This window comes from Parambassis ranga, chromosome 5 (genome assembly GCF_900634625.1).
Source record: "Parambassis ranga chromosome 5, fParRan2.1, whole genome shotgun sequence".
Lineage (NCBI taxonomy): Eukaryota > Metazoa > Chordata > Actinopteri > Ambassidae > Parambassis > Parambassis ranga.
This window is the reverse complement of record NC_041026.1, coordinates 12,569,680-12,594,898: the sequence shown is the minus strand read 5'-3', so window position 1 is coordinate 12,594,898 and position 25,219 is coordinate 12,569,680. Positions and strand designations below refer to the sequence as shown.

The 25,219-nt window shown below is 44.7% G+C and overlaps 3 protein-coding genes across 3 annotated transcripts in view; 1 reads left to right on the top strand and 2 right to left on the bottom strand.

Annotated features, from left to right (window-relative positions):
- Window positions 1-252: 252 nt before the first annotated feature.
- On the bottom strand, window positions 253-6,759 carry tgm8 (transglutaminase 8). The gene is made up of 15 exons (XM_028406141.1): window positions 6,710-6,759; window positions 4,077-4,247; window positions 3,712-3,966; window positions 3,506-3,624; window positions 3,034-3,162; window positions 2,770-2,947; window positions 2,553-2,688; window positions 2,304-2,413; window positions 2,069-2,184; window positions 1,854-1,980; window positions 1,656-1,783; window positions 1,388-1,562; window positions 1,144-1,307; window positions 917-1,050; window positions 253-822 (listed from the first exon to the last, which is right to left on the bottom strand). The coding sequence occupies exons 1-15, from the start codon at window positions 6,732-6,734 to the stop codon at window positions 675-677; spliced, it is 2,115 nt and encodes a 704-aa protein (XP_028261942.1). The 5' UTR covers window positions 6,735-6,759; the 3' UTR covers window positions 253-674.
- Window positions 6,760-8,311: 1,552 nt separating this feature from the next.
- ccndbp1 (cyclin D-type binding-protein 1) lies at window positions 8,312-11,731 on the bottom strand. Its single transcript, XM_028405281.1, has 11 exons — window positions 11,564-11,731; window positions 11,156-11,215; window positions 10,931-11,010; window positions 10,737-10,818; window positions 10,439-10,535; window positions 10,174-10,247; window positions 9,937-10,013; window positions 9,445-9,704; window positions 9,288-9,348; window positions 9,024-9,070; window positions 8,312-8,926 (listed from the first exon to the last, which is right to left on the bottom strand). The coding sequence occupies exons 1-11, from the start codon at window positions 11,649-11,651 to the stop codon at window positions 8,818-8,820; spliced, it is 1,035 nt and encodes a 344-aa protein (XP_028261082.1). The 5' UTR covers window positions 11,652-11,731; the 3' UTR covers window positions 8,312-8,817.
- The window catches only part of pmepa1 (prostate transmembrane protein, androgen induced 1), a 45,621-nt gene continuing 31,575 nt past the window's right edge, over window positions 11,174-25,219 (top strand). Inside the window, exon 1 of the mRNA XM_028405285.1 lies at window positions 11,174-11,279. The gene's annotated coding sequence lies outside the window, so the exon portion shown is untranslated. The remainder of the gene's footprint in view (window positions 11,280-25,219) is intronic.

The following is a 25,219-nucleotide window of genomic DNA, read 5'->3' as shown; positions in this document are numbered from 1 at the left end:
AATGAATTAAATGCATGTGCTTTACGTGTAAATTGATAAAACATACTCATTCCAGTTATTTGACTCATGACACACAGGTCCAGGTATGACATATTTATTCTAAGATTATAGACTGTATGTATTTGTTTCTTTATATTTACATGTTCCCTGGTTCTTATATTGAAAAACATAGATGAAGAAGGACGCTAAGCATTAAATAAAGTGTTTAGTTGGATGTCAAATGAGTAAACACCCCTGAAGCTGGATATATCATTGACCTTTTTTATATACCACATGATAGTATAATAATATATAAGTAATTTGCTACTTAGCAATTAGCAGCTACAGTAGATTAACTGGTATCTAATTGATCTAAATAATACTGTTACTGTGAATTATTTTCTCCATGATCACCATGAGGTAAAAATTTGTATTTTTGGCAGAATAAAAGGGAAAGCCTCACGAAAGCATGTCATAAAAATGAACTGTAGCAAGACAACATGTTTTAACTTAACTTCACAGCTCTTATGAAACTATAGTTAAAAAAAATCAAACAATTTATTAGTCCAGAGGTAACAGAAGTCACGGTAAAAAAAAATGAATTCATATATAATATATTTTCTCTTTACATCTAATCATCTCTTTAAACAAACTTAAAAACGGTCTAACTTTCTGTTCTCATCGGTTCAGAGGATCTATGGTCTGACGTTGACGGTGCAGTAGCACTTGATGTCTCTGAAGGATGAGCAGTCGAAGTCGGCCATGAGAGTCTTCTCTCCGCTTTTGTGGGGAGAAAAGAAAAACTTGACGCGCACCCTGTTGTTTGGACGCAGATCTGGAAGTCTGTGAGTGACACAAAGAGTGAGAAGAGACCGTTTGATGAAGGTTTTAGTTAGATGTTGTAGTTTTTATACAATTCTTGAAAAAACACACTTACTTCTCTTCAATATCCTCCCTCAACAGGCCGCTTCCAGACAGGGTCAGAGTGCAGTCCTTCAGTGTCTCGTTAACCGGGTTCATGAATACCACTTCCGCACAAGCCATCTGGAACAGTCTGGTCGGACCACAAAGCTGCAACACCCGCAGACACACATAAACAACATCTATAAAACAAGAAGTCACGCTGACGTATAAAGACAGCTAACAATGGAGATTTCAACTGACTGTGATGGAGATGGGAGGGTCCTTCAGCACCACGTCATTCACAGCCAGGTATGTGTTCTCTGGCTTCTGTTTGTCTGTGACCACAGCTGAAATCTTCATGCTCTCACACAGCACCATGTGTTTATGGTAGACCAGGAATGGGACCAGGACTGGGACGGACAGATCTAGGAAGGAAGAGAAGAAGATTTACAGCCGGTTCTCATTGGACACGGTTACATTTCTGTATACACAGAGACAGCATCACCTTTTCCTGGCAGTAGCGTCTTCTCCATCTTTTCGGTCTGGATGTTCACAGCAGGCTGGCTGTTGTATCTCACAGCCTGGACGCTGATGTTGATGGACAGCGGCCTGGGAACGCTGCTGTCGCTGCTCAGCACCAGCTTCAGGCTCACATCCTTACCATCCACCGGCTTGTACACCTGCAGCGCCACACAATAAGAAGCTGTTATACGGAGGCAGCACTTTGGTGACAATGAATGTCCCAGCATTGCAAACCAGTTTCCAGTTTGTACCTCTTCAAACCGCATGGACACTTTTGCTGGTGGAGGGATTCTGTTGTCCTCTGTCCCTCCATTTACGACTCGCCCCTCCTCACCTCTGGTGAGTGCATATTTGTAGATCTCCCTCTCCTTCTCTGAGCCTGCACAGGTCATCATTTAGTCTCCAGAGCCACACACACATATATGTTAGCTTAGCATGTGCAAGCCTACCCTCTCTGTACTTGTAGGTGTCTGTGATGTTCATCCTCTTGTTGGAGCCGACAGACTTGGTGGAGATATTTTGTCCAACCCTCCTGGTGTCAGAGTAGATGCACACTTTGGAACCGTCAGCTTTGACCTGACAGGACACACAGACAAAAGCTAAAAAATAAATCACTTGATATGACACTGATGAAGTTTTCAGCCTCGGGCTAAAGCTTACTCACCAGCCAGTCAGTGCAATCAGCATTGACCTCAGCAAAAATAAATGGAATGTCATATTTGAGATGTGTGTCTCCATTCAGGATGGCTGTGACAGGAGCTGGACCACAGCAGTACACACCTGCAGGAGGACGAACAGGAAGAACATTTCAATTCTCCACAAACAATTAAATATGATAAATATAAGGATGCTGCAGTTCCCTCAATGACCACAGGTGTCACTACTAAGCCTCTTAGTACCATCACTCTTCTCCTGTGGCGTTGGATCCAGAACCTGCCAGCCATCATATCTGCCATCTTGTGCCAGATCTGGTCGCCTCATCCAGCCCTCCACCCAGACATGGAAGTTCCTTAAACACAACAACATTTAGTCAACTAAAATACATTCATCCGCTTTGGTCTAAAGCATCTGTTCCAAATAACACATCGTCACATCCCTTAATAAGGACAAAAGCAAAGTATTGGTGAATGTGTTTTGTGTCTTCTCACCAAATACTGTCCTGGTTTTGTATCTCTCGGACACCGTAGTCAGCGTGGTAAATGTCGATGGTCAGATTCCTGTTGTTGTCATGAGCAGACTGGTAGTTGGTGACCACACGGCAGGGGATTCCCAGCAGACGCATCACTGGAAACACACGATTTAATTCAGTTTTCTCTGTTTTCTCTGACTGTGAACTTTATGAGTGATTATCATTACAGCCCATACCTGAGCACATGACACCAGCAAACACCCAGCACTGTCCATACTTGACCGGGTGACAGCCGGTGTTGAGCCACTGCTTGAGGATGGCGTAGCTGCCGCTCCAGTGTGAGGGTAAGACCCCACCTGTGAACGAATCGCCCCAGCGCCCCTCCAGCACTCCACGGTCGTCTTCACAGTTGATCTGGAAAGCAACAATAAGAGTCTAGAACATTCTCTAAAATCTTTGTCTTATGTTATTAGAGTAGGTTTAAAGAGGAATGTGCATACCATGGCGCTAACCACACGGCTGACGTAGATGGGGTTACAGCGAGCAGAAACGTCATCAGCTGGGTTCTTCAGGTGTTTGTGGTTAAGGTCCAGAATCTTCATACAAATGTTCACCATGTCCGCTTCAAACTGGATAGAGACAGAGATGCATGTCTTGGTTTTGATGTTTTGGTTCTGCACAGCTAGTGGTGCATAAGAATACAGCCAAAATTGAGAGTAGTTAAGCCATTGTTTATGTGTTTTTTGGGTTCACAAATTCAGAATTGAAATATAATCAGAAGTACATTGTGGGACCAAGAACTAGAATGTACAATTGACTAAGAAATACAGTGTGATTGCTGAAAGCATTTACCACACTTTCAATCAAACCACTGCTATTGAAATATTCAAAATAAAACATTAGAATGAAATCATCAGTTCAGCATGACTCAGTTCAACATCATTAATCCACTATGAGTGTGCCTGTGTGTACCTGCCCAAAGTCCCAGGTCATTGCAGAGATGTAGTCTCCACTTCCTTGATATATTATTCCCTGTTCATTCATCACATACTCCTGCTTCTGCACCTCGTCAGACAGAAACACCCAGTCGTCTGCAGAGAGAGGGGATCAGTTCAGAGACATTCACAGCTGCACTCATGTTAGAACTACTCAGACATACGAGTGGCTGTTAAACCCACCGGGACACCAGGGGTTGAAGAGGACAACCAGATGTTCCAGCAGCATTTCCTCGCCTCTGTGCTTCAGTGACAGGCTGTACTCTCCTATGGGGGCGTTAGCCGGGGGGGTGATGGTTACAATCAAGAGGCCTACCAGTGGAGAGGAGGTCCTTTGAAGCTCCACCTTCCACACCGCCTTCGCTGCTGGTGATCGTTGGACTGTGTGTGGGATACCAAAGCAGGACTTTGTCCCCACATTCTCAGATGGATGTTTTCCTGCAAAGAGGAGCCAATAGATCATTAAGTGTTTCCAGACCCTCCACAAATCAACTTATACCCTCTCAACTTGTCAGGGTCTGACCCTGAGACACAGGATGGAGACGGACCTGTGGCAGCAGTGATGGTGAGCGGGTGAAGGTCAGGGGTGAAAGGCTGTGTTAGTTTGAGGGTCAGGGTGAAGGGCTGGCCTCGCCTCACGATCAGCTGATCCAGTGAGATCTCACTGGTGTGGTGCTCTGTGTTGTTGGTGGTACTGTGGAGGTCCACCATGTTAAAAACTGAAAGAACATGAAAACAGAATCCATGTTTATCACTGCAAACAAACTTCCATCATGGCAGTGTGACAGTCAGAGGGGGTTGACTGATAAGTGCATGGCTCATCTCAGAGGATGTGTAGATGATCTGCCCACAAAAATATAGAAAGTATGACCAATCTGTAGAGTGGGAATGAAGAAAAAGAAGGACATCCGGAGAGACGGTGCTCTGACATTCTCTGGTAAGAGTGACAAAGAGCTGAACAGTTTACAGGAATGTTCCTGAACGACGACACCACGTTAGAGTTTAACCTGCAAGTTACACAACAAACTGCCTCACTGACGGTGCTGCTTATTGATAGAAACTACGGGCAGGGTTAGGGTGGAAAATATGTAAACACACCCAGCAGAGTGTACAGTGTCACTGATGTGGTGTGACATAGTCATTTGTTTGAGCTGAGCATACCACAAGAGGACAGGGAAAGAAAAGGGCCATAATCCTTTTTTTACACTGTAAAACTGGGTGGAGAAAGTGTGTCCACCTTTGACACCCTCTGTTAAATTATCTGTATTGCCGACAGCATTGCTTAGAGCTACACAATGGGAGGCTGACACACCATTACCTGCACCATTAATGCGCCAATTTCTGTTAATCCCTTTATGTCACAACCTGTTTTAAACCAAACATTTTTTTTATAATAGGAAAGATTGTAATGTGAGAACCAACTCCTAGTGGCTGATTGGACGTCAGATGGTCCATTAAATGCCAGCATAAAAATGTCATGACTCAAAGTCGTGATGCGTCAGGAGAAAGTTTTTTAGGGGTGAGGAACTCTGTGATGATTTCTTTCAGCAGACAGGAGCAGATGAGGTCACTTAGATTTTGTTATGATTGCTGGGTGTGTTTGGTTTTGGGGCGGTATTAAAACAAAAAAAAAACATGCTTCTATGTTGCTGTAATCCATTACAGCCTATGGACCTTATTATTAGGGCCCGTGCACTGAATGGTGCAAGAGCCCTATTGAAACCCTAGGGATTATTATTTTTCATTTTTTTCCCCGCCCCTGTGATTGCATTTTTGGGGGCTTTAACATGCCCCAAAACTCACCAAACGCATAGCCCCTCTGGCCGGTTTGACACAGGATCGTGAAAATTGGCACACTGTGTATCACTCCAAAACCCACAAAAAAGTCTCTTGGACCCCCCCCCTCCAAACCCAACAGGAAGTCCGCCATTTTGCATGTTGCAGCCATTTTTGGCGATTTGTGACCCTGCTACAAAACATTTCACGCCTCGCATACTTCATTCAATTGAGCTGAAATTCACTGTGTCCACTCAGAACACCATAGGAAATAGACGCATTCCAAAACTGTTTCAAAACTGTTACGGTGTGGCGGGGGCGTGGCCTCAAAGTTGACCATTCGCCATTACAAAGGAACTTGCTCTACTTTCTGCAGTACTACCCATATACTTATCAATATACAAAATCTTACAGTACTGCTATGGACCCGAGTCTGAACAGATATATATGCTGATAGGATGATAAGGTAATAGCGCCACCTACTGGCAACAGGAACTTTCTCTTGTAAACGTGTTTGTTGTAAGTCTCTGGAAATGAGAGGAGAGGAGAGCATAAGAGAAGACAGCATAGTTGATGAGAGCAGAGGAGAGGGGACAGTGATGGCCTTGCCGATTGCAAACTGTGCGAGGGCCCGCAATGCTGCTTTCAGCTTTAATTACAAATATTATTGGATTTTTTGTGTAAAAAATGTAATCTGGCATTGAATTTGACCAGCAGTCTATTAATTTAAAGATAATATTGCTAAACTTGCAGCAGTCGATCTGTTGCTAAGAACACAGTATTGATCACCGACAATCGTCATGTCCTCAAGATGTACAGGTGTAATTATGGGCAATATTATGTTGTTCTAGAAATTTACCTTTATAATGTATATCAGGGTGTAATGATTGGCTCACGGCTCAGTATTCCTCCTATAATTCAGTAGTTCATGTACATTTTTTGGTTTCATTTTAACTTTTAAATTTAATATAACAAACACATGAATTAAACAATATTAATTATTTCGTGGCACTTTTTAAAAGCAGTCTCCCCCTTTGGATTCATTATCTTGTCTTTCTCTTTAATTTGTATTATTCTGCTGTAAATTAAGACTTTATAAAATTAAAACATAAATACAAACAAATTAAAAACAATTATATTAATTATTAAATATACCTAAAGAAGTAGTGGCATTATTTTGTTACATTCCTATCCCTCTGTGTATTTAATATTTAATAATATTATTAATATTTAATAATATTAAATACACAATATTTTAAAATAGTCATTCAATTTATGTAACACAAATCAATTTAATTAAACTGTAAATATTAATGATAATTTTCAGGAAAGATGTTTAGAGCCATTCAAGAAATAAAATCATTTGCAGGCAAAACAAGATGATAAAAAGTGAAAGAGTACTCACTGGGCTGCTTAACCTCCGCTGTCATCTTTCCAGAACTTTTTTTCACGCACTCAGCTGCACACTGACAAATTACTCGACTCTGTCGGATTTAAAGTCACTTGTCACACCCAACGCCATTTCACAATTATGTGGAATGTGTCCTACAATGTGGATTAACTCGTTCCTGCATGTTCAAATCAAGGGTGTAGATTTGCTGTTGACATTGGTGGGGACTCCAATGGAATTCCTGCCTGCACCCAGTGAGAATCATTTTTTTTAGGAGGGGATCAAATTATTGGTGTGGACACGTCCCCTTCCGTCCGTGCTTATTAAACTACGCCCTTGGTTCAAATACTGCTGCAGATTTTTATCAGGTCAGAGGTGCTGAGGACTGAAATACTCACCAAGAGAGTGTGCAAAACAACAAAACATGAATGAGGATGAGAAAATGGTAATATATAAATTGATTTAAAAAAAAAATTAGTCCTTGCAGGCATTTTCCTCAATCGGTAAACTAAAATAGAATAATAATAATAGGTAAAATTGTGGAACGATAAATGTTTATAAATGTCTGTGAAAGTCAGACTGTGTGATCCAGTAAATACATACTATTGTTCCCTTCTCTGCATTAGGATGCATTAGACACATTTCTAATTGGTTAATATTAGCTTGATGTGCTCTATTCTTTTTACTGAGGTTGGATCATATCAAATCTCTGGACCAAATAGAAAAAAATGTGATTTTTAGGATGCTCTGTATCTCCAGGTAAGGTTACACCTGTATTAAGTGATTATTTTTGGTGGTTTAGGTGCAGCAGAAACATATTATGAATAAGATAAAACAAAGATCAGTCTGTTACCATGGTAACCGCTTCCTCCGAGTCCACATTAATATCTTCAAGTCTTAAAGTGATATGAATGATAAGCACAGGCCACCAATAACACTGACTTGAACTTGTGTGGCATCATAGCAACCTGTTGCTGGTTATTCCGCAACAAATGCTGTAGTATCCCTTACTGCAGTTATCAGATGGTGCAATTAGATCATGAAACATGTCTGATCATGTAATACTATTATTGGCTAATGTTGCATGATGTCACCCCCGTCCTTTAGTTTGTCCTTTCTAATGTTTGAATCATCTTAAAATGGAAAGTTTGCGTATGTGTGACAGTGTGTGTGACGGTGGTTGGGGTGGAGTGTGTGAGTCAAGACATTTTATCAGTAACAGGTGTCAGCAGCTGGAACAGCTTGATATTTTAATGTAGACTGTCACAAGAAAAACAATAGGAGAAGATAGAATGAGGTGATTACTGACTGTATTCAGTTATTATAATTATGCAGCACTACACAGGTTATATATACCTCATTTATTTCCTTTTGATCTACAAATCTCCATATCATACTGAGTGTATACAAGAGGGTTAGCAGTCAAAATTGTGACTACTGAGCTCCTTTGTCTTGAGAAACAGGACTGAGGGCAGGACAGCTGTTGCACAATGGAGGACTTGTGGGTTAGCAGGTTTTTATTAGTATGAGTATGAGAGATTTTTTATGCTTTGATATATGTGAACTTAGTGCCACTAAAATCCTTTATGTAATAAAACAAGATTCCCAGAAAAGACATTAAGCACATAATAATAATGGTTTATTATAGAGCATTGCTTTGAATCTCATTCGGCTTTTATCTAGGCTGAGACTAACTAGAGTTAATACTCCATAACATGTTGTGTGTTGCCCTGTGACGGACTGGTGACCTGTCCTGGGTGTACTCCAGCTCCGGCCCCCCCGTGAACCTGCACTGCAGGTCGAAGCAGGTTCAGATGATGGATGGATGGATTAGTTTGATCTGCTGTCTACATGAAACAAAACTTCATGAGGTTTAAACAGATTTGTTTGCTATTTTAATGACTCCACACAGCACACCCGTTTGGCAGGTTAATCTGTGTGTCAAACCTTAATGTTGGTTATTACTGTAATGACTTGCTCAGGTTATGCAGAGGAACATTATAATGTCTTTTTTTCCCTTCAGGAGGAAGCATTTGTGAACTAAGCGACACTCTCTCTCAGAAATACACACACACACTCTTCCCTCACATAAAAACACACACACTCTCAGCTGCACAGAAGCACTAGCTGTCCTGGTGAATGATGTCTTTGGTTTTCTGCAGGTTGTGGTCGACGGCTCCATCTAAGAACTGGACCCACGTCAGCTCTGATTCCCCGCACACATGACTGGACCTGCAGGAGCAGAAAGGAAGAGTTCAATTTTAAAGGTGGCTCCATGATGATGATGATGATGATGATGAAGAACCACACTGAAGCACACAGATCTTACCTGATGATCTCCAGAACTTTCTTTAAAACTGCTGCCAGTTTAGAAGCCTGTAGAGAAAAACACTTAATTAACACTTAATAAACTCATAAAGAGCTGGGTGGGAGTGTGTACTTTAAGATGCAAATTTAGCAGTGAAGCAACACAGCCAACAACATTACACCTGTTCTGATTCCTGCCATTCCTGCAGTACAAATCATGACTGGTTCATTCAGCTGGAGGCTCTAATAAAGAGACTTTTTTTTTTATTACCAGTGTGTGTCTTACATTGTTTTCGACTCCACTGTAGTCCATGGGCGGGTAAAGACAGAGAGCCAGATCATCAACACTGAAGACATAAAGAGATGCACAGATTCATCTTGATAGCTGAGACCACTTTGAAACATTCTAAACTCTGAAATATGTGTGTGTATGTGTGTCCTACCCAGGGCTGAGATCTTTAGTGATGTCAGCCAGGTCGTCGAGCTGAGCGACATTCTGAGGCTCGCTGACATCACCGTTGGCTTTGACGGCTGACGTCAGTTTCCTCAGACACGCTGCTGATGCTTTCATCAGCCCCTGACACGGACCAATCACCTGCCGGTCCTTTTCCGACCAGTACGTGTCCTGGTTGCCTCGAATATTGTCGTCTTCCAGGTCATCATCAAGTACGTCGTTGAACGGATCCTGGGCCTCCGATAGTGCCTGTGGTAAATCAATATTTAAAATATTCATGTTAATCAAGTTAAGTTAGTTGCTTTGTTGTAGGCCTGAATCACAGGTACAGCACTGCCCCCAAGTGACAGGTGCAGAGTAGTGTTGTACTAATCCACAGCTTAAATCAGTCCTATTCAAACTGCATGGAACAGCATGAAATGCTTATAAAACCAATTTAGTGTGTGTGTGTGTGTGTGTGTGTGTGTGTGTGTGTGTATACCTGTTCAATTTCCTCTATAGCATCTTTTACAACTCCAGTCTGAGAGGACAGAACGACCAGCAGTGCTGCCTTGTTATCTGTGGAACACGTGTTCATTCATCAATAAAACCAGGAACATTGCTGCAGCAGATGCTGCTAATACTTCTGATGCTGCAATAACTCTGACAGACAGTAAGAGTGCTGTGTAAGCATTTTACTGTTCCTGACTTCTGTTTTGATCCTAACAGGTCTACTGACCTCGTGGCATCTGAGCAAACTGATCACAGGCTGACCAAACTCCTCCTGTTGATGTCAGCTGTTCCTGTGACAGACTGGAGGGGAAGCAGAGGGCAGAGAACAAGGACGGAGTGGATAACCAGACAGAAGAGAGAGGAGTAAAGAAGACTGCTTTGAAGGGAACAAAGATTTGCCTGATAACTTAAATACGATCACACGTATCTTAAAGTTTAGTTTACATGTCTCGACACAAAAAGAATCCATAACTTGTCATACGCGTGCGCACCTCTGAAGCGGTGATTTCAGGATTACATCCACCAGCTGCGCGACTCCTTCCAGCACCTCGACTGTGGCGTCTCTGACCTGTCGACGCAGACTCACCCCTGAGACACAGAGAGGACAGGAACACTGTGACAGGCTGATTTAAATCTGTTTCATATCTGATTATAACATGTCTGACAGCAGAAAGAATTAGCTTCCGATAGCATCAGGAGACCACCTTTTCTACTGAAGTAACAACGAACTAGCCAGATGCAGGGCTACTCTGCTGGCTTCTGGGTGTCTTTTTTGCTTCAGGTAATTACCTTGGCTCTTGGGTAGCCAATAATACACAGTAGACAGAGTCAGGATGCTCTTCATGATGGATTCTGACAACTTCTCCCCATCCTGGGGAAGGAGGAGGAAAAACAGAAACTGCTTGGGTCAAAGTATATTTAACATTGAGTGCCTACTAATTTAGATGTTTTACTTTTGCAGTTAATTGCAGTAAGAATCTGACCTGCTGTGATGGCAGAGGAGGTTTGGAGAAAGCCAGGCTGAGTTTGGTGGCTTCCTGAGACACTGCCTTCACGGCCTGGTCTGAGGGGGGGAAATTACAGTTACAAAAGTTAAAGAAAATAAGGTCATTTCTGATATACCTGGATATTATTTCCACCCCACAAAAAAAACGATACTTCGTCCCTCACTGGAGAATGATAAAGAGGGCAGGTGGATGATACTCAACTCAGAGTGTCCCAGAAGTTGGAGAGGTTAAAGGTTCCGTCGGACTCGTTTGATTCTCCATCTAGGGAGAAAAAGGAGCATTAAATTAGATGAAGAAACGTTTCAACAACCACGCCTACCAGCAGGTAAGCAAGCAAAGATACTTAAATTACTTCTTTTGATCGTTATTTAGCAGCAGAAAATGTCAGATTCTGATTGGGATTCTGTTAGCATGTTTTGCTAGCTTGACACACGCTAGGGTGTATATTTGGGTTTATGAATACACACAAAATAAATTAGCTTATTCGTTACATTAAAAAGATAGATATATAAAAATACCTAAATAAAAAGAAGCAGAAGAGAGATATTACAGGTGCTGTTAGCATGTTTAGCTAGCTCAACAGGCGCTAGCATTCGCACTGCCCCTTACCTCTGACTCGGTCTTTGATGCACTGGATGGAGTTCAGAAGGTTTCGTAAAGGCACAGAAACACTTCCAACGGTATTGTCAGCACTCATGTCACCAGAGTCTGTTGACAACTTCTAGCGAAGCAACGCTACATGCGTATTGTGGAACCAAATAAGGGCAGGATGTGGTTCCGTGGGGGACAGTAATAAATGAAACAATGACCGTGTAAAACAAGACACATGAGTGACATCCTGTGGTGAAAAATAAGTACTGCAAGGAAATGTGTACGGTCTATGTTTAAATTCCTTGTTATTTAGCCTGATACAGATCAATTTATTTTACATATGCATTATAATATATATGAATATTTATACATTTTTAAATGTTCTAGCATCTTTCAGTATTTGCTTTTTCATTCTTCATTGTTATGGCTACGCAACTGTGTGACAAGATCCAAATTGATGTTTAGACATACCTGAAGTTGATTTTGAATAGAATAGAATATTCTAAAGAACCATTGTTGTTATTGTTCACAGTACACAAAAATTGGATGCAATCAGAGTGAAAGTGACCAAAAAAGGGCTTAAAAAGATTTAAAAGGGCACAATGACAAATAGATAAACATTTACTGCACAACACATCCCCTCCATGGACCGCCACCTTACTGTGGTGGAGGGGTTTGAGTGCCCAGATGATCCTAGGAGCTATGTTGTCGGGGGCTTAATGCCCCCAGCAGGGTCTCCCAAGGCAAACAGGTCCTGGGTGATGGGCCAGACTAAGAGCGGTCCAAAAACCCCCTTATGAGGCAAGTAAAATCAAGGACCGTGACGTCGCCCGGTATGGCGCAGCCGGGCCCCACCCTGGAGCCAGGCCCGGGGTTGGGGCTCGAATGCGAGCGCCTGGTGGCCGGGCCTTTCCCCACGGGGCCCGGCCGGGCTTAGCCCGAAGCAGCGACGTGGGGCCGACCTCCCATGGGCCCACCACCGGTGGGAGGAACCGTAAGGGGCCGGTGCAGAGTGGATTGGGTGGCAGTCGAAGGCGGGGGCCTCGGCGACCTGATCACCGGACACAGAAACTGGCTCTGGGGACATGGAATGTCACCTCGCTGGGGGGGAAGGAGCCTGAGCTTGTGCGGGAGGCCGAGCGGTACCGACTAGATATAGTCGGGCTCGCCTCCACGCGCAGCTTGGGTTCTGGAACTCAACTCCTTGAGAGGGGTTGGACTCTCTTCTATTCTGGAGTTGCCCATGGTGAGAGGCGGCGGGCTGGTGTGGGCTTGCTTATAGCCCCACAGCTTAGCTGCCATGTGTTGGAGTTTTCCCCAGTATGTGAGAGGGTCGCCTCCCTGCGCCTCCGGGTTGGGGAGAGGTCTCTCACTGTGGTTTCGGCGTATGCGCCGAACAGCAGTGTAGAGTACTTGACCTTCTTACAGTCTCTGGGAGGGGTGCTGGATGGCACCCCAACCGGGGACTCTGTCATCTTGCTGGGAGACTTCAACGCCCACGTGGGCAGTGACAGTAACACCTGGAGAGGCGTGATTGGGAGGAACGGCCTCCCCGATCTGAACCCGAGTGGTGTTTTGTTATTGGACTTCTGTGCTGGGCATGGTTTGTCCATAACGAACACCATGTTCGAGCACAAGGTTGTCCATCGGTGCACCTGGCACCAGGACACCCTAGGCCGGAGGTCGATGATCGATTTTGTAATCGTGTCAGCCGACCTTCGACCTTGTGTTTTGGACACTCGGGTGAAGAGAGGGGCTGAGCTGTCAACTGATCACTACCTGGTGGTGAGTTGGATCCGTTGGCGGGGGAAGAGGCTGGACGGGCCCGGCAGGCCCAAACGTACTGTGCGGGTCTGCTGGGAGCGTTTGGCCGAACCCTCCGCTAGGGAGATCTTCAACTCCCACCTCCGGGAGAGCTTCACCCAGATTCCGAGGGAGGCTGGAGACATTGAGTCGGAGTGGACTATGTTTTCCACCTCCATTGTCGATGTAGCTGTCCGAAGCTGCGGCCGCAAGGCCTCTGGTGCCTGTCGTGGCGGCAATCCCCGGACCCGGTGGTGGACACCGGAGGTCAGGGATGCCGTCAAGCTGAAGAAGGAGTCCTATCGGGCCTGGTTGGCTTGTGGGACTCCTGAAGCAGCTGATGGGTATCGGCAGGCCAAGCGTGCTGCAGCAAGGGCAGTTGTAGAGGCAAAAACTCGGGCCTGGGAGGAGTTCGGGGAGGCCATGGAGGAGGACTATCGGTCAGCCTCAAAGAGATTCTGGCAAACCGTCCGGCGCCTCAGGAGGGGGAAGCAGTACTCTGCCAACACTGTATTCAGTGGAGGTGGGGAGCTGTTGACCTCGACTGAGGGGGTGGTTGGACGGTGGAAAGAGTACTTTGAGGGCCTCCTCAATCCCACCAACACGCCTTCCATTATGGAAGCGGAGGCTGATGACTCAGTGGTGGACTCGTTCATCACCTGTGCTGAAGTTGCCGAGGTAGTCAAAAAGCTCCCCGGCGGCAAGGCACCGGGGGTGGATGAGATTCGCCCTGGGTACCTTAAGTCTCTGGATGTTGTGGGGCTGTCTTGGTTGACACGCCTCTGCAACATCGCGTGGCAATCGGGGGCAGTGCCGCTGGACTGGCAGACCGGGGTGGTGGTCCCTCTTTTTAAAAAGGGGGACCGGAGGGTGTGCTCCAACTACAGGGGGATCACACTCCTCAGCCTCCCTGGGAAGGTCTACGCCAGGGTACTGGAGAGGAGAATTAGGCCTATAGTCGAACCTCGGATTAAGGAGGAGCAATGTGGTTTTCGTCCTGGCCGCGGAACACTGGACCAGCTCTATACCCTCCGCAGGGTGCTGGAGGGTTCATGGGAGTTCGCCCAACCAGTCCACATGTGTTTTGTGGACTTGGAGAAGGCGTTCGACCGTGTCCCTCGCGGCATCTTGTGGGAGGTGCTCTGGGAGTATGGGGTCCGTGGCCCTCTGCTGAGGGCCGTTAGGTCCCTGTATGGCCGGAGCAGGAGTTTGGTTCGTATTGCCGGCAGTAAGTCAGACCTGTTCCCAGTGCATGTTGGACTCCGGCAGGGCTGCCCTTTGTCACCGGTTCTGTTCATAATTTTTATGGACAGAATTTCTAGGCGCAGCGAGGGACCGGAGGGGATCTGGTTCGGGAACCATAGGATTTCATCTCTGCTTTTTGCAGATGATGTTGTCCTGTTGGCTTCATCGAGCCGGGACCTCCAGTGTGCACTGGGACGGTTTGCAGCCGAGTGTGAAGCGGCTGGGATGAGAATCAGCACCTCCAAGTCTGAGGCCATGGTTCTCGACCGGAAAAAGGTAGTCTGTCCTCTCTGGGTCGGAGGAGAGTTCCTGCCCCAAGTGGAGGAGTTTGTGTATCTCGGGGTCTCGTTCACGAGTGAGGGGAAAATGGAGCGGGAGATTGACAGACGGATCGGTGCAGCTTCCGCAGTAATGCGGTCGCTGTACCGGTCTGTTGTGGTGAAGAAGGAGCTGAGCCGGAAGGCGAAGCTCTCGATTTACCGGTCAATCTACGTTCCTACCCTCACCTATGGTCATGAGCTTTGGGTAGTGACCGAAAGAATGAGATCGCGAATACAGGCGGCCGAAATGAGTTTCCTTCGAAGGGTGGCTGGGCGCTCCCTTAGAGATAGGGTGAGAAGCTCAGTCACCCGAGAGGAGCTCGGAGTAGAGCCGCTGCTCCTCCACATCGAGAGGAGCCAGCTGAGGTGGCTCGGGCATCTGGTTCGGATGCCTCCTGGACGCCTCCCTGGGGAGGTGTTCCGGGCATGTCCCACTGGGAGGAGGCCCCGGGGAAGACCCAGGACGCGGTGGAGAGACTATGTCTCTCAGCTGGCCTGGGAACGCCTCGGGATTCCCCCAGAGGAGCTGGAAGAAGTGTCTGGTGAGAGGGAAGTTTGGGTGTCCCTGCTTAGACTGCTGCCCCCGCGACCCGGCCCCGGATAAGCGGTAGAAGATGGATGGATGGATGGATGCACAACACATACTGAAATATTGCCCAATATGCATTTTTTTATGTTAAAATGTCTGATTGCAGGATTTCAAAGAGTGTTATCCCAGAATGCTCTCATTTCAGGCAGGGGAGAGGGCAGGTTTTTGTGTTTGGGTGGTAGTGGCAACTTTCTCCTCAACTTCCATCCTCTGCCACTTTGCAAGCAACCAAACCCCACACATACCAATAGTAGAAGGACACATTCACTGTGTAAGGTGGTGCTTTGTGAGTTCTCTCAGAAGAAAAAGTCTTTGCTGTGCCTTCTTTACCAGTTCTGTGGCAGTCCCTGGTATTTATGTGGACATATAGGAAGTCTGCTCTCCATACAGTCCTGTTAGTAAACAGAACTGGATGACAGTTTGTTTTCCTCATGAAATTTATGACCAGCTCCATGGTCTTGGCGGTGTTGAGGACCATCACCTGGTGATGGTGTGGAGTGTGGAATGGGTGTGGGTGCAGTCACTATCTGTTTTTAATCCTAAAACTTTAACTTATAAACAACCAAAACATCTCTTGCTTCCACTTTGTCCTATGACTTGCAGAGTTGCTCTAAATTATAGTCACACTAACAGCCTACACATTTGCATTGCAACATGATGTGTGAGAGCAGCCAATCAGATGTGATGGCACCACTGTTGCCAGGTAGAACAGGGGATAGAAGCAAAAAAAAGTAAAACTGCAATAGAGCAAACAAATATTTGAAAAAAAGTGTCCTTCAGTCTAGTCCTAACAGTTGCAGGATCGCTTGGTGTACAGCAAGTGCAGTGGCCTAATGTGCAGTACACCCAAAAAAACCATGAGGGGGCAGTATGCACCTGTGGCACTCACACACTGTACACACTTCATTTGAATAGACCACAAAGGCAATTTGCTGATACACTAAATGTACATAAGTGCATGGACACCCATCCACCATATGTGCTTGTCTGATGAAGGATAATGAGGTTAAAGACGGGCAAGTTCTTCCACAACACACTGAAAATAATCCTGATGGGCTTTTTTGTGCCATGTTGAAATAGAAGACCTGGAAACACACACACTATTATCATTTAAATACCCAATATATGCTCTAAAGTTGCAACAGTTAGTCAAAGATGGGAAACATGAACATCTTCAGGACATTTTCTAGGGACTTGTCCATGCGTGTCAGTCAATGTGTGCTAAAAGGGGCAAAGTTTTCTCTGGAACATCATTCAGAAGTCCCCATAAAGATATAATAAAAATACCACACACACTCATTGGAAAATCAACCAGTCTAGACTATAGTGAAAAAACTAATAAATGTATTTCATATCGTCAATCTGCAGTTTCTCCAAATCGCTGTGTGTGTGTGTGTGTGTGTGTGTGTGTGCTTTTATTGCTTCTTTTCCACCCTCTCCTCTCGCTGTGCGTCTCTCCATCCAGCCATGTGTTTTCCTTGCATTTTATCGCCTCTTTTCTTCTGTCTCATTTCCTTTTTCATCTCCCTCCATCACTCTCTTTCTCTTTCTCTCAGGTGCGATCTGTGTGGGGAGTCACTGTCTAGACAACCGATTATACCGAATAATGAGGGAGAGGGGGGTGGGGGGGTAGATGGAGCATTAAAATGGGGAGAGGGAGAGAGGGAGATGGAGAGAGAGGTGTAGTGTCAGACAGAGAGAGAGCCAGAGAGAGAGAGGGAGGGGAAAGGGGAGAAAGGGAAGAGGAAAAGCAATGGGCATGGGATTGCAGGTGAGAAAAGGATGTAGGGATACAAGAAAAAGGGAGAAAGAACACAAAGAGGCAACATATCACACACACACACACACACACACAGACTAAACACCACTGAGCCAGAAGAGAGACACAGTCTGATCTGCTGTTAGGAAACCCTATCAGTCACACAGGCTTTACTCACTCTGTGTGTATGTGTGTGTCTCTTAGCTTGACGATGAGTAATCAACGAGTCCAAAAACCTCCCAGACACACACACACTGTAATAGGCTTATCCAGCACTGCAGTTTCAGCCTTCAGACTGGGACTTTTTTCTTTGCTGTTGAGGATGAAAGAATATTCTCTATCTGCTAAAACAATATTGACTTCTAAAGAAACCTTCCTACGCACTGTGAGGATGTCTGCATTCATTTTTAACTAAAATCAGGAACAGGCAGGCAGTGAGACGGTCACAGATGTACAGACAGCCAGCCCAGAGATGGACTGGACAAACCCAATGTTTTCTTGGGGAGTTTAAGTCCACAGTCAGATTAACTTGAGCCTCATGTGAAACAGTGAGGCCCTCTTCTTCATTTCAATTAGGCCGCACTGTTGATGCAGTGCGGATCCCAGAGCAGAGGGCAGAAAAGCACAGCGAAGTCTGTTCGAAAATTTAAACCAGGCTCAGCTTTTGTCGCAATGCAGTGCAGTAAGGCGTGTAGACTGAAATCATATTCCTTTGGCAATACATACTAACCTAACAGACCTGACTGGGCAGTGGTCTTAGGAGGGAGGAGGTCAGGGCGCACGGACAGGTCAGCGCCTCAAGACCATCTTCACCATAATATCATTAGAAAAGAGATCATATCTGGCGCCCACTTGTGGTCACATATAGTCAATTATGTGTTTTTGAGGACCCAGTGTCATGCAAAATGTGCCCTTTGGTAATATGAGCTGGTGTGATGCCACCTCAAAGCAAGCGTTCAAAGGATAAACTGGATGACCCTTTCACACTGCAGCTGAATTGGTTCTGTGCTGCCAACTCAAAGATGCTATAAAATGTCCCTGTCTTTCACAGACATGTGAGTGGGACTAATGAAAATAATTTGCAAAGATGTGTTTAGAAAGGTGAAAGAGTCTGTTTCAATCCAAAACCAAACTTTAACCAAATCGTTATAAGCCAAAAGTGAAGTTCTGCAGACAGCCAGTGTTAGTTTCTTTGGATCACTATTGTTTTATGGGACTATCTGTGCGTGCTCTGTGTGTGGTTTATCCCATAGAGAGGGCAATGGGGCCGCTGGGGCCTGTCACAGCTGTGAAAGGGCATGAGCCGAGCTACATCCTGGACAGGTTGCCAGGGCTAACACACACACAAACAGTTTGGTTTGGGCAACAAAACTACTTGCTCAGATTTGGTTGAAGTCTTGTTTACTGTAGCAACAACGGAAGATCATTATAACGTTAAGTTATAAATCAGGCAGCAAGTCAAGAGTGACAACATGAGAACTTTTAATCTTCATAGGAAGCAGACATAGCAGCAAGACACAGAGACAGAGACAGGCAGACGGACAGACAGGAAAGTGAGACACATCTAATCTGTCACACTGTAATCAGATTAGTCTCATTATACAATGACAACATTACCCCCCCCCCCCCCACACACACACACACACACTGCAGACTGTGTTGAATGTGCATAGATACCTAAAAGTGTCTAAAATATGTGTCTTTAACATTGTGTGTCTATCTAAATGTCTTTTAACAGCCTGCCTGCTGGTTTTAATGCTCAGTATTGAAATAAAGCATTCATAATGTGTGTGTATGTGTGTGTGGGGGCAGCCTGACTACATTTAACAAAAAAAAACCATACTTTTATTTTTGTCTCGGCTGCTCTTTCCTCTGCTCCCGCTCTAACAGAGCAGTGAGAGTGTGATTTTTACAACAAAATGGTGGCTTCAGCTTTTAGTGCCCAAAACATCTACACACACACACACACCAAATATAAACCCTTCTCGTAATCTTTTGCAAAGATTATATTAGTCACTTTATTTGAGTATCAGAGAGGAGGAGCAGATGAGCCGTACCAACAACAAAAGGCTGCTGTCTTTACAACATTTACCAAAGGGAGCAGGCAGTGTTGACAGTCAGTGATAATGAAGGAAACACTCCTTCAGCCTCCTCCAGCCTTCTTGTTGCCATTTTTGGATCAGACTCTGCATGACTGACTGTGTTTTAAGGTGCTAGCACATGTGTGGTTAAAGTTCAGTTTATGTATTGTCTTTGTCATTTTAAGCTGTAGCTTCTACAGCTTAAAATTAAGTGTTTAAATTGACCGTCCATTCGAGGGTGGCTCCAAAGTGAGTCACTCTGCCATTGCGGCGACAGTCGGAGCCTCCCATCGAGGCTCAAAACGGCTCCTCTGCCCCTGGATGATGTCACAGAAGCTTTGTTCATAGTTATATACTACTATCACTATAAGGTAAAAACTATGATTTCTTTTCCATCTGAGGTCTTTTAGACCCTGTTCACACTGGGGAAATCAATCCGGCTAGAGTGGGATTCGGGCCGTATTGAGTACCGTACCGAGTTTATTTTTGTCAGAGCTACAAAGGAATAAACTGCTTTTTGAACAAAAGAATGAGCAACAAGGGACAAAAAAAATGCACGACGCATGCGCGCACGTGGTCCTACCATGACCTGAAGGGACTTTGTATATTACAAGGCGCCACCTAGCGGTTTGGAGGACAACATACACGCTGGATTAAACTGAATTGAGCGCGGACACGCGTGTGAGAAAGATTTGAAAATAGGTCTGAACGTATCCAGCTTAAAGGCTATCCTGATTCAATCCTACTCTAGCTGGATTGACTTTCTCCAGTGTGAACAGCGCCTAAGCCTACACCTAATTGTGCACAACAATAAAAGTGACATCAGGATACAAAGCACATAAATCAAAGAAAGCGGCAGTCTGTCCTGGCTGAACATCTGGACCAGAGTTATCCACCTCTCCACCTCCTTCTGTGGCAGGTATTGTCCCTTTGGACGTTAGCTCCATATGGATATAATTCCTGATGAGAATCAAGCCATAGTGGCTGCTCTGTGCGAGGACATGTTGGTGGAAATAAAAGCTTACATCCTCACCACAGAGACAGTAATGATAGATGATAGCACTGCTGCACTTGAGTCGGACTGGAGTATCTTTCCAGTTGGTCAGACCCAACCTCATTTGCCGGACTGGAAGCTGGACTTCCTGACCTCTAAACAGCCGTGCAAATGTCTCTGAACATGCATCTGTTTTTCAGCTTTAAAACTGTAAATAAATACAGTAACACAAACTTAGGTTTTTCTCTTCTGTCTCGCTTCCTATTCTGTGTTTGACTTCTCTGTTTACCCTGCCTGCTTTACGCCTGTTTCCCCTCTTCCTTTCTTTCTTTGTTTACAACACAATCTCTTCTCGACAGAGGACATTTTTAATAGTCTACTGCGTCTAGCCTCAAACAGAAGTGGTTGCGATGGGGGGGTGGGCAGCCGAGCGAGCAAGGAAAAGAGGAGTGTAGACAGAGGAGAGAGAGAGAGAGGGAGGGAGGTAAAGGTGGGGGGCAGACAGAAAGACAGACAGAGGGTGAGATAATGAGATAGAAAAAGGATGAGAGAGAGAGAGAGAGAGGTGGATTTGTTATTCTTGCAGGGTGTTGCACAGACACAGACACAGACAGACATTACCTCACACAGCTGCAGCAGAGAGGAGAGGGTGACAGTGTGTGTATGTGTGTGTGTGTGCGTGCAGCCAGGCGGGACCCTGTTTATAATATCCTGAAGCACAGATTTTAGTAAATGTCAAGCTTTTATCGGAGAGTGAACAAAGATTATTGCAGTTCATTCCACCCTTTGTTTTATTCTCATGGCTTCACCCTTTTGTCTTCTATCAGTCATGATTACAAACTGAATCCAAAAGTGACCAAACGCTGTCGGTGACAAACAAAAAAAGAAGCCAAACATGAATGCTGGATGAATGTTTCGAACCAGACTAAACTCTGGGTTTGCATAAAAACCTGTTGTCTTCCTGACATTATTCACCTTGGTGAGTCAATGGTGGCCAGCGGGCAGTTTCAGCACCACAGGGTTGCTGAAAGGACGAGATCTGAGTCAGACTGGTTCAAATGGATGGACATTTTGTGACGGCTCCCTTTTTTTGGAAGGAAGGTGGTGGTTGTCTAATTTGTGCTGTCAGTGTTAATGGTAATAGTAGTCAATTGAACATTGAAACATTCGATTTTTCCTTGGGGGCAAATGTCTACGTGTGAACACCAGCTGACTAATGCAGCAAAATACTGAACAGAATCAAATCAAATCTTTATTGTCAATGTAGTAATGAAATTGGGTGCAATCAGTGGGTGCATAAATATAAACAAATTAATTAAAACCATACACAACAACCTGACACATGTACATAGATAAACTATTATTACACAGTGTTACCACTGCTAACATTAGCTGCTGTATTCTGCAATAATGAATCACTTAATGGACATAAAATGATGCTAATGTACGCAAACAAGCTTGCTATATTATTTTACCATTATATAGATGTTCTGTTAACCAACATCGATTAGCCAGCTAGCACTGTTAGTGCAGTTAGTTAACTGTTTAAATGTCTTTTTTTTATTATACTGGAACACAAGATTTCGTTTTTTGCATGCGTTTGCCATAATATTGTAATCCAATATGTGTTTATATAAACATCTTTTCCAGGTGTGTGTGTGTCAGTTTGACCGTAAATTGTAAAACCTGACTTGAACCCTGATCCTGACCTTGGATTTAACCCTAAACTGTAATCCCAAACTACCCCCCCCCCCCCACCCCCCATAGACGTCAACACCCACATAACAGTTTCATTCCCTTTGCCTTTCTCGTCAGGGGACATGTAGTTCCCAGAAAGGTGGAATCACAAGCAAACACACACACAAACATAAAACACACATGCAAAATGCAGGCACGGAAGAGTGGGATTGCTCAAACCTGCCGTTTTTCAGTACAAGGCTAAAGTCAGATTAGTGCTAGTCTGTCTGTCTGCTTTCATGGAGAAACATGCTTAATCCCTGTTTAATCCCACCTGCAACGGGATTGGCCACCTCCTAAGACTCTTGATGGTTATTACCCTGAACACAAGCATCAGACACAGGCTACTGCACACCTGGGCAGAGAGACCTAAAGAAACAGTGAGAGAGAGCGAGTGAGAGAGAGAGAGAGAGGGGTGTACAATGTTTATTTGTGTCTCTGCAGTTCTGTGTTTATCTCATTTGCTAATAATGCATGTCAAATTGAATTTAGGGGAAAAGCAAGCAGAGAGGCAGGACGATAAGTGAAGGGGGATTATACATAGTGAGGGTTTTGGATGTGGCTCAAACATACAAAAGGAAGAAAGTAAAAAGAAAATGTGAAAAACAACAAGGAAAAAGACAAATAATAAAAAAACAGAAATGTGAGATGTAAAATAAGACCGAGATAAACACAAGATGAGACAATGAAGAATGAGATGCTTGTTTGTTCACCTGAATGGTATGCAGACATTTTGAATGTTTTCAGTTAGCTTTTTCCTGCTATGACAGGCCAGAAATATCTGCTGTCTGTCGAGCATGTTGGCTCGCTTACGTTGGGATGGCAGTGGCAAACAAAGGCTACAGTAATATTTGATGTGAAGTTAGGAAAGGTGCAAAAGTTCACGTCATTCTACCAACAATCCAACACAATAAGTCCTTTATCAATGCCTCAGTTCCACCACTGCCCCCCCCCCCAAACAGTAAGCCTGCAGACACAATACCAAACCCTGCAGCTGGCTGAGCTGAGTGGAATGCAGGTGTTTGCAATGTTATCGATTCTACTTGTGCATACATGCCACAAAAATGTCTGTGTTTGTAAACACGTACTTGTCATCAGTCATCAGAAACATTTATAGGCCTACTACCAAACACCTCATTCTATAGTGTTGAAGGTTACCCTATTAGAAGGTCAGGGTTTGGGCTAAGAACATGATTAGCTGGTCCTTATTCATCCTTACGCAGTGTGAAATAACACGCCGAAAACCACAGCATGTCATGCGTTATGATATCACGTGACATGACCTGGCTTGCTACTCGTGCATTGTTATGGATGACACCACCTTGCATTAACACTGGGAGTGCTGGCAATAAATCTGATAGTTAATCCTTCATCGGTTGTTTATTGTTTCCCCCTTATTACAAAGTACAGTACAACTTCTGTGGTCTCACTCAGAAAGTCACAACTATAACCACAGACAAATCTCCTTTATCTGCAATAAGCTTCTCCATTTTTTTTTGGTTGCCACGGTGACACGTTTTGCCTCATCTAAGGCCCCCCTTATACAGCACATCAAACATGTGAGTTCAGGGCTTAGCTGCATGGCTTTTTTTCTTGTCTTAAGAACTACTTTTTGCACAACCAAGACTCATTTAAGAGTTTCTAAATGAGCCACCATATTGTTCCAGTTTGACTTGAAGTCAGATGCACCAAGGAGGAGTTCCATCCATCCATCTTCAACCGCTTATCCGGGGCCGGGTCGCAGGGGCAGCAGTTTAAGCAGGGACACCCAGACTTCCCTCTCACCAGATACTTCCTCCAGCTCTTCCAGGGGGAATCCCGAGGCGTTCCCAGGCCTGCCGAGAGACATAGTCTCTCCACCGTGTCCTGGGTCTTCCCCGGGGTCTCCTCCCAGTGGGACATGCCCGGAACACCTCCCCAGGGAGGTGTCCAGGAGGCATCCGAAACAGATGCCCGAGCCACCTCAGCTGACTCCTCTCGATGTAGAGGAGCAGCGGCTCTACTCCGAGCTCCTCTCGGGTGACCAAGCATCTCACCCTATCTCTAGGAGGAGTTCTGGCTGCTAATTTCTTGGCTTGATAGTCCTAAATTTTGTGGTTTTGGGCATACATTTAGTCAGAAATGCACAGCCAGAAGGCATCTGTGCTGCTGATTCCTTTGAAGGTATAAAAATCATCAGTGTTGAGTGGAAAGCCAACCAAGCATTTGGGAAAGTCACCCCCTGAGTTGGTTAGATCCCAAAAGTAGAGTTTAAAGAACTAGAGTTTAAAGACTTCCATTAACCGGAACATTTTTTTATAACTTCAGAACGCTAATGGGAACTTGTTTTAAATTCCTCTCATCCACCCTCCTGAGCTGCCAGTCAAGGTTGTAGACACAGTCTTTATTTTCTACTTATCTCTCAGTCATGGAGGCGGAGGATAAAGTGAATGCTGCTGTGATACAGTTTCAGACTTGTGTCACATTGTTAACAATAGAAGAAGCTGTGCAGTGTTTCCGGCATCTGATAAGCCAAACTCCAAGGATCTATTACTCAAACTGACCTTCCTGGATTGTGTTTCATCTTCTCGCCAGTTCCTGAAACACCAGCAACCCCCATCTCAACCCCACCCCACCATTCGCAGCCCCTGCTTTTAGTACAGTCATTTTCAGTCTGAGCACCAGAGAAAAAAAAGCGTGATAAATAGATAGACTCACTCTCAGAGAGAGAGAGCCAGGCGAGAGCAGGGAAAGAGCAAGTGAAGCAGTGATTCAGCCACTTCAGTCTTCAAAGGAAGGGCACGATAAAGATGAGAAAGGCGGAAAGACACAAAGAATGACCACACCTGGGTGTCCGTTTTGGTGACTCAGCTCCTTTAGACGGTAAATTGACTCACTGCCAGCTTGATTATGACTGTCTGAGCCAGCTGCTTGCACCAAGGCCTGTGACAACACAGACTAATGGAGGAGCTCTGTGTCTTTGTACAAACAACTAAGAGGAGATTAAACAATGAGTTAGCAACCAGTTGATTTATTTTATTCCATATCTTCATATTCTGATCCACAAACAATGTGAAATGTGACATATTTCATGTTCTTTACTACATTTGCTCTCCAAACTAAACACGGAACTATTTTAAACTTCTAGCTTTTAATACTGTCAGGTA